Source organism: Tachyglossus aculeatus, chromosome X1, assembly GCF_015852505.1.
Source record: "Tachyglossus aculeatus isolate mTacAcu1 chromosome X1, mTacAcu1.pri, whole genome shotgun sequence".
Classification (NCBI taxonomy): domain Eukaryota; kingdom Metazoa; phylum Chordata; class Mammalia; order Monotremata; family Tachyglossidae; genus Tachyglossus; species Tachyglossus aculeatus.
Genome location: NC_052101.1, coordinates 91,803,539 through 91,817,653, shown reverse-complemented (window position 1 = coordinate 91,817,653; position 14,115 = coordinate 91,803,539). Strand labels below are relative to the sequence as shown.

Genomic DNA, 14,115 nt, shown 5'->3' with positions numbered 1-14,115 from the left:
ACTTGCTGCTTGCTTTGTGCAGAACACTGGTCCAGGTACTACGGAATTAGAAAGACTACAAGACTTCTGTTCTCAAGAACCCCGCTGACCTCTAGACTGTAAGCTCACTGGGAGCAAGGAATGTGTCTGTTTCTTGTTATATTGTACTTTCCCAAGCGCTTAGTACAGTGCTTTGCACACAGTAAGCGCTCCAGAAATGCAATTGAATGAATGACGACTGATGGATTGTGAGCCTGCCCAAGGGAGAGGGATCGTGTCTAATTCCCATCTGCATTGTCTTTCCCAGCACTTAGTACAGGGCTCTGCACACCTTAGTAATAATAATAATGATAGCATTTATTAAGCGCTTACTATGTGCAAAGCACTGTTCTAAACGCTGGGGAGGTTACAAGGTGATCAGGTTGTCCCACGGGGGGCTCACAATCTTGATTGATTAATTCCCATTTTACAGATGAGGTAACTGAGGCCCAGAGAAGTTAAGTGACTTGCCCAAAGTCACACAGCTGACAATTGGTGGAGCCAAGATTTGAACCCATGACCTCTTACTCCAAAGCCTGTGCTCTTTCCACTGAGCCACGACCTTAAGTGCTTTAATCGATACTATTACAACTACTAATGGTGCTGGACCCCAATACAGGGAGCCCAGCTTTAGTGACATCCCTCTCCTAGTATCCAAGGGTTTTGTACAGTGCTTAGCACTCAATAGGAGCTCAATAAATACCAGTGATTGATTGACTGAATGCCATTGGACACCAGAAATCAATCGATCATATTTATCGAGCTCTTACTGTGTGTACAGCATTGTGCTGAGTGCTTGGAAGAGAACAATATAACAGTCGGTAGGCACATTCCCTGTCCACAATGAGCTTATAGTTTAGAGGGGGAGACAGACATTAATATAAATACATAAATTACAGATAGGTTACATAAGTGCCCTGGGGCTGAGGGAGGGATGAATAAAGGGAGCAAATGAGAATGATACAGAAGGGATTGGGAGAAGAGGAAATGAAGGCTGTCAGGGAAAGCCTCTTGGAGGGGATGGGCCTTCAATACGGCCTTGAAGGTGGGGAGGGTAATTGTCGGATATGGAGAAACATTACTTTCTCCTTCCTGTGGCTTTTCAGAAACGATCTAACACTGAGCTGATGCTTTTCTGCCTAGGGAGACCACAGAAATGACTGGTGTTGTACTTCTGGGGCCTTTCTAGGAAGTTGGAGGTCAATTCTGAGGATCCCTCCTTCCCCTGCCAAACATTGTGTGACCTGGTGCAACTGAATTGGCAGCACTAAGGTACCTCTGCCGCTCCAGGTGGGAGATAACTGTTGGCTACCCCACCTGAAGCTGCCAGAGGTGAAATAAGGAATTCAACTGGAGAGAGTGTGCTTTAGCAGATGCGCTGGTAACCTGAATGAAATTGCATACCGTCGGTTTCCAGTGGAATGTGCTACTTCTTTTGCAATCGCAATGTTTAGACCAGTCCTCAAGGCCACTCTAGTGAGGAAGATGTTCTGGGAGTGTTCTCCAAAACAATCCCTGGGAGAGAACAACTTATCAGGGGCAAGGTCAGCAAGAGATGTATTTTAAAAAGAGTCTCCAATACATCCTGAGGGACCGCACATTTTCCTGAAAGCTGTGGAAAATTACAAAGAAAGACGATGTCGATTAGGCCGAGGTTGGATCAAGGCCCTTGTGGGCCCAGGGCATTGGGAACCCATGCCTGGCCTATTCTTGACATCAGAGAGGGCGTGGCTAATGTCCGGATGACCCAGCTGAGTCCACTTTGGCCCGGACCTGACAAAATATGGTATTTTTTAAGTGACTGCTATGTGCCAGGTTCTGTCCTAAGCACTATTGTGACATGTTTTCTAATGCTAAACTTCTCACTGTACTTCAACCTTGTCTATCTCACCACTGACCTCTCGCCCATATCCTACCCCTGGCCTGGAATGCCCTCCCTCCTCATATTAGATGGATAATTGCTGTCCCCCCACTTCAAAGCCTTATTGAAGGCACATCTCATTCATTCTTTCATTCAATCGTATTTATTGAGCGCTTACTGTGTGCAGAGCACTGTACTAAGCGCTTGGGAAGTACAAGTTGGCAACATATAGAGATGGTCCCTACCCAACAGCAGGCTCACAGTCTAGAAGCCTCCTCCAAGAAGGCTTCCCTAAGCCCTCCTCTCCTCTTCTCCTACTCCCTTCTGCACCGCTCTTACTTTTCCTATATTCATCCTCCCTCCCATCTCCACAGCACATTTGTATATATCTATCATTTATTTATTTACATTAATGTCTGTCTCCCCCTCTAGACTGTGAGCTTGTCATGGGCAGGAATGTGTCTGTTGTTATATTGTTCTTTCCCCAGTGCTTAGTACAGTGCTCTGCACGCAATAAGCACTCAATAAATATGATTGAATGAATGAACTCCAGAGGGTATTATAATAATAGTGGGATTTGTTAAGCACATACTATGTGGCAAGCACTGTTCTAAGTGATGGGGTAGATACAAGGTTATCAGGTTGTCCCACTTGGGGCTCACAGTCTTAATCCCCATTTTACAGTTGAGGTCACTGAGGCACAGATAAGTGAAGTGACTTGCCCAAAGTCACACAGCTGACAAGTGGCGGAGCTGGGATTAGAACCCATGACATCTGACTCCCAAGCCCGCGCTCTTTCCACTAAGCCACGCTGCTTCTCAAACAGCGTATAAAACTTCTCAAACGGTATAAAAACCATAGACTGAGGGCTTGTGAATAGAGGGTTCTTCAATCAGTCAACCAATCAATTGTATTTTTTGAGCGTTTACTGTGCGCAGAGCACTGTACTAAGCACTTGGGAGAGTACAATGTAACAGACATTCCCTGCCCACAACGAGCTTACAGTCTAGAGGGGAAGAAGGGAAGAACACAGCCCCCATCTTATAGGAAAACTTACTGTATGTCCCCCAAGTAAGAAGCCCGTGGCCTAGTGGAAAGAGCAGGGGCCTCGAAATCAGAGGAACAGGGTGCTAATCCCGGCTGGGCCACTTGTCTGCTGTGTGACTGTGGGCAAATCACTTCACTTCTCTGTGACTTCACTTGGGAGGGTACAGCAGAAGCAAGTCACAGGCTCCCTGTACTCAAAGAGCTTACACTCAAATGGAGGAGATAGACAAAACTAGTTTACAAATAATAGGAGCTTATAAAGAATAAGGACATGTCAGAAAGTAAATAAACCAGGATGTATGTCAACACAAAATTAAATATACAAATAAAAGTGCTGCATACAGGAACAAAATATACACTATTGCAGCCACACTGTGGGATGGACCAAGAGACCCACTAATAAATCAATCGATAGTATTTACTAAGCACCTGCATCAAGCACATGAGAAGCAGTGTGGGCTAATGGCCAGAGCATGGAGCCTGGGAGTCAGAAGGAGCTGGGTTCTAATCCCAGCTCCGTAATTTATCCGCTGTGTGACCTTGAGCAAGTCGCTTCACTACCCTGTGCCTCAGTTACCTCAACTGTAAAATGGGGATTAAGACTGTGAGCCCCATGTGGGACATGGATCGTGTCCAACCTGATAACTTTGTATCTACCCCAGTGCTTAGAACAGTGCCTGGAACATAGTAAGAGCTTAAAAAATACCAAAGGACAAAAACACGTGTAAAGCACAATAGAGATAGAAGCCACCATCTCAGCCCTCAAGGAGCTGACCATCTAAGAGGGTAGACGGACAAAAAGTAATTTACAGATAAGAGGAAAAAGAAACTCAGTTAATCAGTGGTATTTACTGAACACTTACTATGTGCGGAGCACTGTACTAAGTGCTGTGGAGAGGACAACAGAGTAGGTAGATCTGATCCCTGTCCTCAGAAAGATGACTGGCTGGCTGAATTCATTCATTCAATCGTATTGAGCGCTTACTGTGTGCAGAGCACTGTACTAAGTGCTTGGGAAGTACAAGTTGGCAATATATACACTTTAATACACTTTAAATAACTGAATACACTTTAATAGTCAGTGTGAGCATTGATGTATACAGAAGTGCTACAGAATTCGCTTCCAGTCTTCCAGAATAATAACACTAGTAATTATGGCATCTGTTAAGCGCTTACTATGTGCCAAGCAGTGTGCTAAGCGCTGGGGTAGATACAGGGTAATCAGGTTGCCCCACGTGGGGCTCACACTTTTAATCCCCATTTTCCAGATGAGGTCACTGACGCCCAGAGAAGTGAAGTGACTTACCCAAGGCCACACAGCAGACAAGCGGCAGAGCCGGGATGAGAACCCACTACTGCTGACTCCCAAGTCCCCGCTCTTTCCACTAAGCCACGCTGCTTCGCTGTTTCCTTGCAGAAACCTCTTCCAATTCTGTAGGCTGGGGGTATCGATCAGGAATGTCTTTATTGCTGTATTGTACTATCCCAAGCGCTTAAAACAGTGCTCTGCACACAGTAAGCGCTTAATATGATAGAATGAATGAATTTCGAGTGCCCTCTAGACTGTCAGCTCTACTGTTCTATTGCACTCTCCCAGGTGCTTAGTAGTGTTCCACACACAGTAAGCGCTCCATAAATACGACTGACACCATCCTTGGCATTTAGTAAGCATCCAACCAGCACAATTATTATTCATTCATTCATATTTATTGAGCGCTTATTGGGTGCAGAGCACTGCACTAAGCGCTTGGAAAGTACAATTCGGCAATTGCCTGCTCTGACTGCCTCGCATCTCCTCCGGCACGTGGCACAGCCTCCCGCCCGCAGTCGGCCTCCATCCCCCCATCTTACCTCCTTCCCTTCCCCACAGCACCTGTACATATGTATATATGTTTGTACATATTTATTACTCTATTTTACTTGTACATATCTATTCTATTTATTTTATTTTGTTAGTATGTTTGGTTTTGTTCTCTGTCTCCCCCTTTTAGACTGTGAGCCCACTTGGGTAGGGACTGTCTCTATATGTTGCCAACTTGTACTTCCCAAGCGCTTAGTACAGTGCTCTGCACACAGTAAGCGCTCAATAAATACGATTGAATGAATGATTGATCCCCATCTCCTCTCCAGCCACTTCGCCCTCATGCTTCCCCTTCGCTTTTCCCCGCCCCGCCCCCTCCCCTCAGTCTCTGCTCGGTGCCGACGCCATCACCAGGCGCCGCCCCCGGTGGAAGCCGCCTGCTTTCGTTATTCATATACGCCCCCCCGCTTGGGCTCGCCGCGTTTCCCGCGTCCGGATTGACTGGCACGGGGACGGGGAACGACAGACGGGTCCCGGCCCGGGGGGCTCCACCGACTGCGACCGTACGAGAAGCCAGGCGGCAGCGGCCGCACGCCCTTCTTTCTGCCGGAGAAGCGGGAGGCCGAGCTTCATCACCATGGCCGGGAAGTCGTCTGTGTTCGGGACCAAGAGACACAAACCACCGCTCTGGCTCATTCCGGTCAGCGCCTCTTCCCCTGTCTCTAGTCAGGACCCCGGCAGGGGCTTCCCCCCGCCAAAGCAGGACCCCTTGGCCTCCTTTGACTTCAACGAAGACTTTACGGAGGCTGACTTGGAGGAAATTGACATGATCGCCTCGCAGGCTTTAGCCCAGGGCCCCAACGAGCCGGTGCCCCGGAGCACCGTGTCCTCTGAAGCGCGGGGCAAACCGCCGATGAACGCCTCTGCTACCCTTGGGAGCGCAAGGAATGACCAGCTGGGTAAGTGCAGTGTAGAAAGCTTGGGGAGTTTAGAGATTTCGCTGATGACGGGTGAGCTGGCCCATCCTTTTCCGGAGATTTCGGTTGCTGAATGCATTGGAGATTCGGTCATTCGATCGTGTTTATTGAGCGCTTTATGTGTGCGAAGCGTATAACAAGCACACATTTCTGCCCACAACGAGTTCACGGTCTAGAGGGGGAGACAGACGTTAATATAAGTCGATAAATAGATCCATCAGTTACAGAGATATAATAATAATGATGGTGGCATTTGTTAAGAGCTTACTATGTGCGAAGCACTGTTCTAAGCGCTGGGGGCGATACAAGGTGATCAAGTTGTTCCATGTGGGGCTCACAGTCTTAATCCCCATTTTACAGATGAGGTAACTGAGGCTCAGATAAATTAAGTGACTTGCCCAAGGTCACACAGCAGACACGTGGCAGAGCCGGGATTAGAACCCATGACCTCTGACTCCTAAGCCCGGGCTCTTTCCACCGAGCCACGCTGCTTCTCTATACCTGCTTCTGTATGTGCTGCTTCTATATACCTATGTGCTGTGGGGATGGGATGGAGGACGAATGAAGGAGCAAGTCAAGGTGGTGCAGAAGGGAGTGGGAGAAGAGGACTTAGGGAAGGCTTTTTGGAGGAGATGTGCCTTCAGTAAGGTTTCGAAGTGGAGGAGAGCAATCATCTGCCTGATAAGAGGAGGATATGCAAAGAAGCCTGTTGAGAATTGGCACATTAGTGATCATTTACTTTGAGCCCATCTTTAGGATCGAAGAAACTTTGAGATTACTAGCTTGTGAACTGGATTGACTTTTTCTAAATTCAGGTCCCCAGCCTAGACTTGGGTGGGTGCTCAGGCCATATTTTAAGTGAGAGTGCAGGGTCTACGGCCGGAGATGGACAACCCTGTTGTGTTTTTTGGGTTTTTGCCTCAGAAGCTCTCCCAGAGATCGCAACTACTTAACCCTCTCTCCTCTCAGGGGCCCTGTTCACACACATGTCATACGCCATACACCACTCCAGTCATGCACGTTCTGAAGTAGTCACAAAAGTGGAGCAGAGAGCAGCGGGAGATGACCAGGTGCTCTCTTCTCACCTACTCCTGCACTTCTTGCCAGTTTCCTTCTATGATCAGTTTTCAACATCTGCCATAATGAACAGATGAACTGAACTAAGACCATACACCTCATCTTCCTTCCCAGATCCTCTCCTCCACCTAGCTTGCCCATCCCAGTAGACCACACCACCATCCTCCCCAATAGTGATGATGGTATTTATTAAGCATTTACCATGTACCAAGCACCGGGCTAAACTCTGGAGTTCATCTAAGAAATCAGATCAGACACTGTTCTCATCCCAGTATCTAAAAGGGAGGGCGAATGAACAGGTATTTTATTCCCATTTTACAAAGGAGAAAACTGAGGCACAGAGACAGCGTCCTGCCCAAGGTCAAAAAGCAGGCAAGTGGCAGAGGCAGGACTAGAACCTGTGTCTCAACTCTTGGTTTTATGCTGTTTCCACTCTGCCATGCTGCTTCCTGACTCCAAAGCCTGCCTTGGCATTATCCTTGACCCCTCCCCATGATTCACCATTCATATTCCATATTTTGCTGCTACCTGTCAGTTTTTCCTCCACAACATTTCCCAGATCCATCCGTCCTCCATCCAGTTGGCCACTACCCATCCTGGTCCAAGCACTTGTCACATCCCATCCAAACCACTACCCTGCTCGTTCAATCACTCATCCTTTCCCGAGTGGATTACTGCATCAGCCTCCTCTCTGATCTCCCGTCCTCCTATCTCTCCCTACTTCAATCCATACTTCACGCCGCTGCCCGGATCATCTTTGTGCAGAAATGCTCTGGGCATGTTACTCCCCTCCTCAAAAATCTCCAGTGGCTACCAATCAACCTACGCATCAGGCAAAAACTCCTCACCCTCGACTTCAAGGCTCTCCATCACCTCGCCCCCTCCTACCTCACCTCCCTTCTCTCCTTCTACAGCCCATCCCGCACCCTCTGCCCTTCTGCCGCTAATCTCCTCACTGTGCCTCGTTCTCGCGTGTCCCGCCGTCGACCCCCAGCCCATGTCATCCCCCTGGCCTGGAATGCCCTCCCTCTGCACATCCGCCAAGCTAGCTCTCTTCCTCCCTTCAAAGCCTTACTGAGAGTTCACCTCCTCCAGGAGGCCTTCCCAGACTGAGCCCCCTCCTTCTCCCCCTACTCCCCCTCCCCATCCCCCCGCCTTACCTCCTTCCCCTCCCCACAGCACCTGTATATTATGTATATATGTTTGTACATATTTATTACTCTATTTTATTTGTACATATTTATTCTATTTATTTTATTTTGTTAATATGTTTGTTTTGTTGTCTGTCTCCCCCTTCTAGACTGTGAGCCCGCTGATGGGTAGGGACCGTATCTATGTGTTGCCAGCTTGTACTTCCCAAGCACTTAGTACAGTGCTCTGCGCACAGTAAGCGCTCAATAAATACGATGGAATGAATGAATGAATATCCCAGCTTGACAGCTGCATCAACCTCCTCACCGGTGTCCCTGCCTCCAGTTTCTCTCCCCTCTCTGGGCCATGCTTCACTCTGCTCTTGAGATCATTTTTCTGCAACATTCTGCACATCTCCCTGCTCCATTGAACCTCCAGTGGTTACCCAGTCCTCTCTGCATCAAGCAGAAATTCTTGACCATTGGCTTCAGGGCCCTCCATCAGCTCTTTCCTTTTATCTATCCACTCTCTTCCACTACCCCCCAGTTTTCACTCTTCATTCTCCTCAAGCTACCATCCTCACTGTGCCTTGTTCTCCTCTCACCTGCCTCGAATCATCTTTGCTCATGTATTTTTTCTGGCCTGGAGCTTTCCCCTTCTTCAGATCCACTAGATCACAACTCTCCCACTCTCTGAAGCCCCTCTAAAATCTCATCTCCTCCAGGATGGTTTCCCTGATTAATTTTTCTTCTCCCTGAGTCATATCCTCCTTGCTATCGCCTCAGCCCTTCTGTGCCAACTGTGCATTTCCTCATGCTCACCTGCGGCCCTTACTGTATTGATGGATTTATTGTACTAAGTACTCACTCTTCTAAACATCCCTTGTATCTTCCCCAGCGCTTAGAAGAGTGCTTGGCACATAGTAAGGGCTTAACAAATGCCATTATTATTATTATTATCTATTTTCCTTTCTCTTCTAGCTGTAAACTATTTTGTGTCCCTCCCTTCTGCTAAACTCAGCAGGCTTTGAAGGCAGGGAGCAGGTCTTCTAGTTCTATTGTATTATTCCAAGCGCTTAGTACAGTGCTCTGCACCCCATAGGTGCTCAATAAATATGATTGGTTGATTTAATCAACTCTGCCTAAAGTGTGAGGGTTCTGTAGTCTAGAAGAAAGAGCTCAGCGTGGGGCTGGGAGTCAGAAGACCATGGGTTCTAGTCTCAGCTCTGACACTGGCCTGCTGTGTGACTTTAAGCAGGACCCTTAAACTCTCTGGGCTTCGGGTTCCTCATCCGAAAAAAGAGGCATGGATAATACCCGCCACACCCTACCTCCAAAAGTTGTTGTGAGGGTACAGTGAGATCACTGATGTGAAAACACTTGCGATGATATTTTAAGTAGAAATGCCTCCATCGATTGATAGCATTTATTGAGCACTTACTCTGGCAGGGCACTGTACTAAGCCCTTGGAAGGGTTCAGTAGAGTAAGGTGTCAGGAGCCGAGGCCAGAGTCCAACAAGTCTTTAGTTCCTCAAGCTGTTTAATGTATGCAGGACCACCTTGTCTCCAAAGTAATCGACTCTTCGTTTCCTGCACAAAAGTCCCCGCATTTTATTTCCGCTCCTCTGTCAAACACACAGACATGTTTGCTCCTTGTGTCCTTTTTTTTAATGGTATTTATTAAGCGCTTACTTTGTGACAGGCACTGTTTTAGACTGTGAGCCCACTGTTGGGTAGGGACTGTCTCTATATGTTGCCAACTTGTACTTTCCAAGTGCTTAGTACAGTGCTCTGCACACAGTAAGCACTGAATAAATATGATTGATTGATTGATTAAGCCCTGGGGTAGAAACAAGTTAATCAGGTTGGACACAGTCCATGTACCACATGGAGTTTACAGCGTAAATAGGAGGAAGTAGGATTTAATCCCCATTTTACAGATGAGGTAACCGAGAAGGTAAGTGATTTGCCCAAGGTCACATAGCAGACAAGTGGCAGAGCCAGAATCCAGGGCCTTCTGATTTCTGAGTAGCATCACTATTAAAAAGTTGCACTAATTTCTTTTTTTGTAAGTTTTTTCTTTTTTCTAAGTTTTATCAAGCAGCAGAATTTCTGATCTATTGACAAGTATGTGTTGCTTTCTTATAATAATAATGGCATTTGTTAAGCACTTACTATGTGTCAAGCACTGTTCTAAGCGCTGTGGTAGATACGAAGGTTACCAGGTTGTCCCACGTGGGGCTCACAGTCTTAAGCCCCATTTTACAGATAAAGTAACTGAGGCACAGAGAAGTGAAGTGACTTGCCCAAAGTCACACAGCTGACAAGCGGCAGAGCCGGTATTAGAACCCATGACCTCTGACTCCCAAGCCCGTGCTCTTTCCACTGAGCCATGCTGCTTCTCTTGAGCCACGCTGTGGCTGTGGCTTATCATGACTGTGGCCCAATACAACTTATAACAACTGTTTTTCATCACATTCCTGGATTCATACACCCTCCAGACTGTAGGTTCGTTGCGGCAGGGGACGCGTCTTCCAAGTCCATTGGATTTTACTTTCCCAAGTGCTTACTATTCATTCATTCAGTTGTATTTATTGAGTGTTTACTGTGCACAGAGCACTGTACTAAACGCTTGGGAAGTACACATAGGCAACATATAGAGACGGTCCCTACCCAACAATGGACTCACAGTCTAGAAGGGGGAGACGGACAGCAAAACAAGTAGACAATAGAGTGCTCTGCACACGGTAAGTGCTCAAAAAATACCATTGATTCATACTCATTAAAAGCCATCTTCCTTGCAAGACTTCCTCAATGACAGTAACACCAGTCTCCACTGTTCCTTCAATTTTTAATTGTCATCCAGCGCTTAGAACAGTGCTTGGCACATAGTAAGCACTTAACAAATACCATTATTATTATTATTTGAAATCCCTTCAAGAATTGCCAACTCATTTAAAGATTACCAGAGTCTCATTAGCTAGCATTGCTTCTTGCCACCTATGTTTAAAGCCGGAAGGGCCCTTAAGGGCCTAGGATTAGGATTCCATAAGGATTGTTGTTGTAGTCTGATGTTTGCATCAGACAAATATGGGTTTCCCATGTTAGAACAATATGGGAATTGCTGCTGGCAAGGATATTTCTGAAGAGCTCAAAAAAGAAACCGTTCACATTCAGTATTCTTTCTTGCCCTCTCAAGGTGCAGGAGTTTGCTTCCTCCTACATCTTGCTCAAATCGCCAAGTTATCAATCGAGCAGTTCTATTTATTAAGTACTTACAGTGTGCAGAGCACTGTACTAAGTGCTTGGGAGAGTCCAGTATAACAGAGTTGGTAGACACGTTCCCTGCCCACAACAAGCTTACAATCTGCAGTTATGTACTTAAGTGTTGTGGGGCTGAGAGTGAGGTGAATATGTTGCTGAATTGTACTTCCCAAGCACTTAGTAAAGTGCTCTGTGGACAGTAAGCGCTCAATAAGTATGATTGAATGAAAGAAAGTGAATAAAAGATACAAATCGAAATGCAAGGGTGATGCAGAAGGGAGAGGGAACTGGGGAGATGCGGGCTCAGTCGGGGAAGGCCTCTTTAGGAGATGGGATTTTTAGGAGGGTCTTGAAGGTGGGGAGAGGGGTGGTCTGTCGGATATTAAGGGGGTGTTCCAAGCCAGAGGCAGGATGCAGCCAAGGGGCCAGAGGCGAAATAGACAAGATTGAGGTACAGTGAGTAGGTTGGTGTTGTTTTCCAGCATTGTGTCAGGCGCAGCTATTAAGATTCTGAACCCTGAAGCAACACAGAGGAGTTGCTTCCATAGTTTTGTAAGTTTGCCGGAGGAGAAGGGGGAGCCCCCAGGATCCTTTCCACGCCTCCAGACAGTGGTGCACCCCAAACTCTCCCAAACACAAGAGTACCTTGGTGTTCTTGGAAATAACCAGGGAAAGAGATTTTCCCCCACCTTCATGGGTAACTCATTCCAATATATGAACAACTCTGAGGATTGAAAATAGCTTTGCAAACAGTTTTCAAAATCATCCCTAATACCTCAGTTTCCTCATCTGTAAAATGAAGATGAAATACGTGTTCTTCCTCCCCTTAAGTCTGTGAACCCCAGGGACTATGCCTGACCTGTTTATCTTGGATCTACCCCAGTGTTTACTACAATGCTTGACACATAATCGGTACTCAACGAACACCACAATTACTAGTATTATGATTATGATTTTTGAACTGATAAAAATTGGATTTGTCTTGCCTTCCTTTGTCCACTTTGACCCTCTTACCTTCCTACACACTCCATTGTCCTAGTGTTCTCCATGTGAAGAGATACTAGGCATGTTCGCCATACTCAAAGGTTTCTTGTAAAAATGTAGTTTCTGAGGAAACCAAAAAGAATTAAAAAGGTAAAGCAGAGGATAAAAATGTCTCAGCTCAATTTCCTTTAGGAACTGATTGAGCTTAGGCCGCCCCCTAATTTCTTTTCAGTTTTGGACTGCTGCTACAGGGAGAGCTCATCCTTTTTCTTCTCTCCTGCCACTTTAACACTGCCTTCGAGCTTAATCAATCAATCAATCAATCAATCGTATTTATTGAGCGCTTACTGTGTGCAGAGCACTGTACTAAGCACTTGGGAAGTACAAGTTGGCAACACATAGAGACGGTCCCTACCCAACAGTGGGCTCACAGTCTAGAAGGGGGAGACAGAGAACAAAACAAAACATATTAACAAAATAAAATAAATAGAATAGATATGTACAAGTAAAATAGAGTAATAAATACGTACAAACATATATACATATATACAAGTGCTGTGGGGAAGGGAAGGGAAGGAGGTAAGGCGAGGGGGATGGAGAGGGGAAGGAGGGGGAGAGGAAGGAGGGGGCTCAGTCTGGGAAGGCCTCCTGGAGGAGGTGAGCACTCAGTAGGGCCTTGAAGGGAGGAAGAGAGCTAGCTTGGCGGATGTAGGGAGGGAGGGCATTCCAGGCCTTGAGGACTCACACCCTCCCATAGCACTTATATGCAGATCTTCATACTCCATCACTTCCCCCTCTCTGTCATTTATTCTGTGTCTTTCTCCCCCTTTAGAAGATCCAAGAGGGCAGGAATCATGTTTACTACTACTACTACTAATGATAATAATAATAATAATAATGGTGGCATTTGTTAAGCGCTCACTGTGTGCAAAGCACTGTTCTATGTGCTGGGGAGGATATAAGGTGATCGGATTGTCCCACGTGGGGCTCACGGTCTTCATCCCCATTTTTACAGATGAGGTAACTGAGGCACAGAGAAGCTAAGTGACTTGCCCAAAGTCATACAGTTGACAATTGGCAGAGCTGGGATTTGAACCCATGACCTCTGACTCCCAAGCCCGTGCTCTTTCCATTGAGCCACACTGAATTATGGTATTTGTTAAGTGCTTACTATGGGCCAGGCACTGTACGAAGCGCTGGGGTGGATACCAGCAAATCAGGTTGGGCACAGTCCTTGTCCCATGTGAGGCTCAGAGTCTCAATCCCCATTTTACAGATGCGGTAACTGAGGCACAGATAAGTTAAGCGACTTGTCCAAGGTCACACAACAGGCAAGTGGTGGAGCCAGGATTAGAATCCACAACCCTCTGACTCCCAGGCCCATACTCTGTCCACTACGCCACACTACTAATTCTTTTGTACTTTTCCTAGCAGTCTCAGAAAGTGTGGGTACTTTCTACCCACATAGTAGGGGTTCAGGAAATTTTTTTGAACGATCCCTTCCCCTGACAGATTGCCGGTGCAGAGCTGGGAGATGGGAAATTCCCTTCTTCAGCCCCGATGCAGTACTGGCGGTTCATCATGGGAAATTTGGGACGTAAGACAGTTCCACAGTACCCCAAATAGCACATTCAGCTGGGACCCTACTGTATGTTTGTGCATAACCAAAATTATAGACATGCAAAATATCCCATCAAGACCATCTATCTGTTGTAGAATGTTTATTTTTGGAAACTTTAATGTATTATTTTGACCTTTTAAGCAGGGAAAGAGGTTAAAGATCATTTTGGATTCGAGGTACTTCAAGAACAGCAGGAGGAGCTTAAACTGAAGGTGAGTAACAGAATTCTCTTGGTCTGCTATTTGCTTTGGTTTATATTTGCTGTTGTGTGATTTAATAGGTTGGAAATAGTCATGGCTTTGAAGACCAAGAGGGCCTTAGAATAATATCGCTTA

At 46.4% G+C, this 14,115-nt stretch overlaps 1 protein-coding gene across 3 annotated transcripts in view; it reads left to right on the top strand.

Moving 5' to 3' along the window:
* The first annotated feature begins 5,204 nt into the window (after positions 1-5,204).
* The window catches only part of LOC119950326 (ATR interacting protein), a 29,761-nt gene continuing 20,850 nt past the window's right edge, over positions 5,205-14,115 (top strand). For 2 of the 3 annotated variants that reach the window (XM_038772620.1, XM_038772618.1), the window contains exons 1-2: positions 5,205-5,686; positions 13,922-13,992. In XM_038772620.1, the coding sequence (XP_038628548.1) occupies positions 5,365-5,686; positions 13,922-13,992 (393 nt within the window). In that variant the 5' untranslated portion in view covers positions 5,205-5,364. The remainder of the gene's footprint in view (positions 5,687-13,921; positions 13,993-14,115) is intronic. The other variant, XM_038772619.1, reaches the window with a different exon arrangement.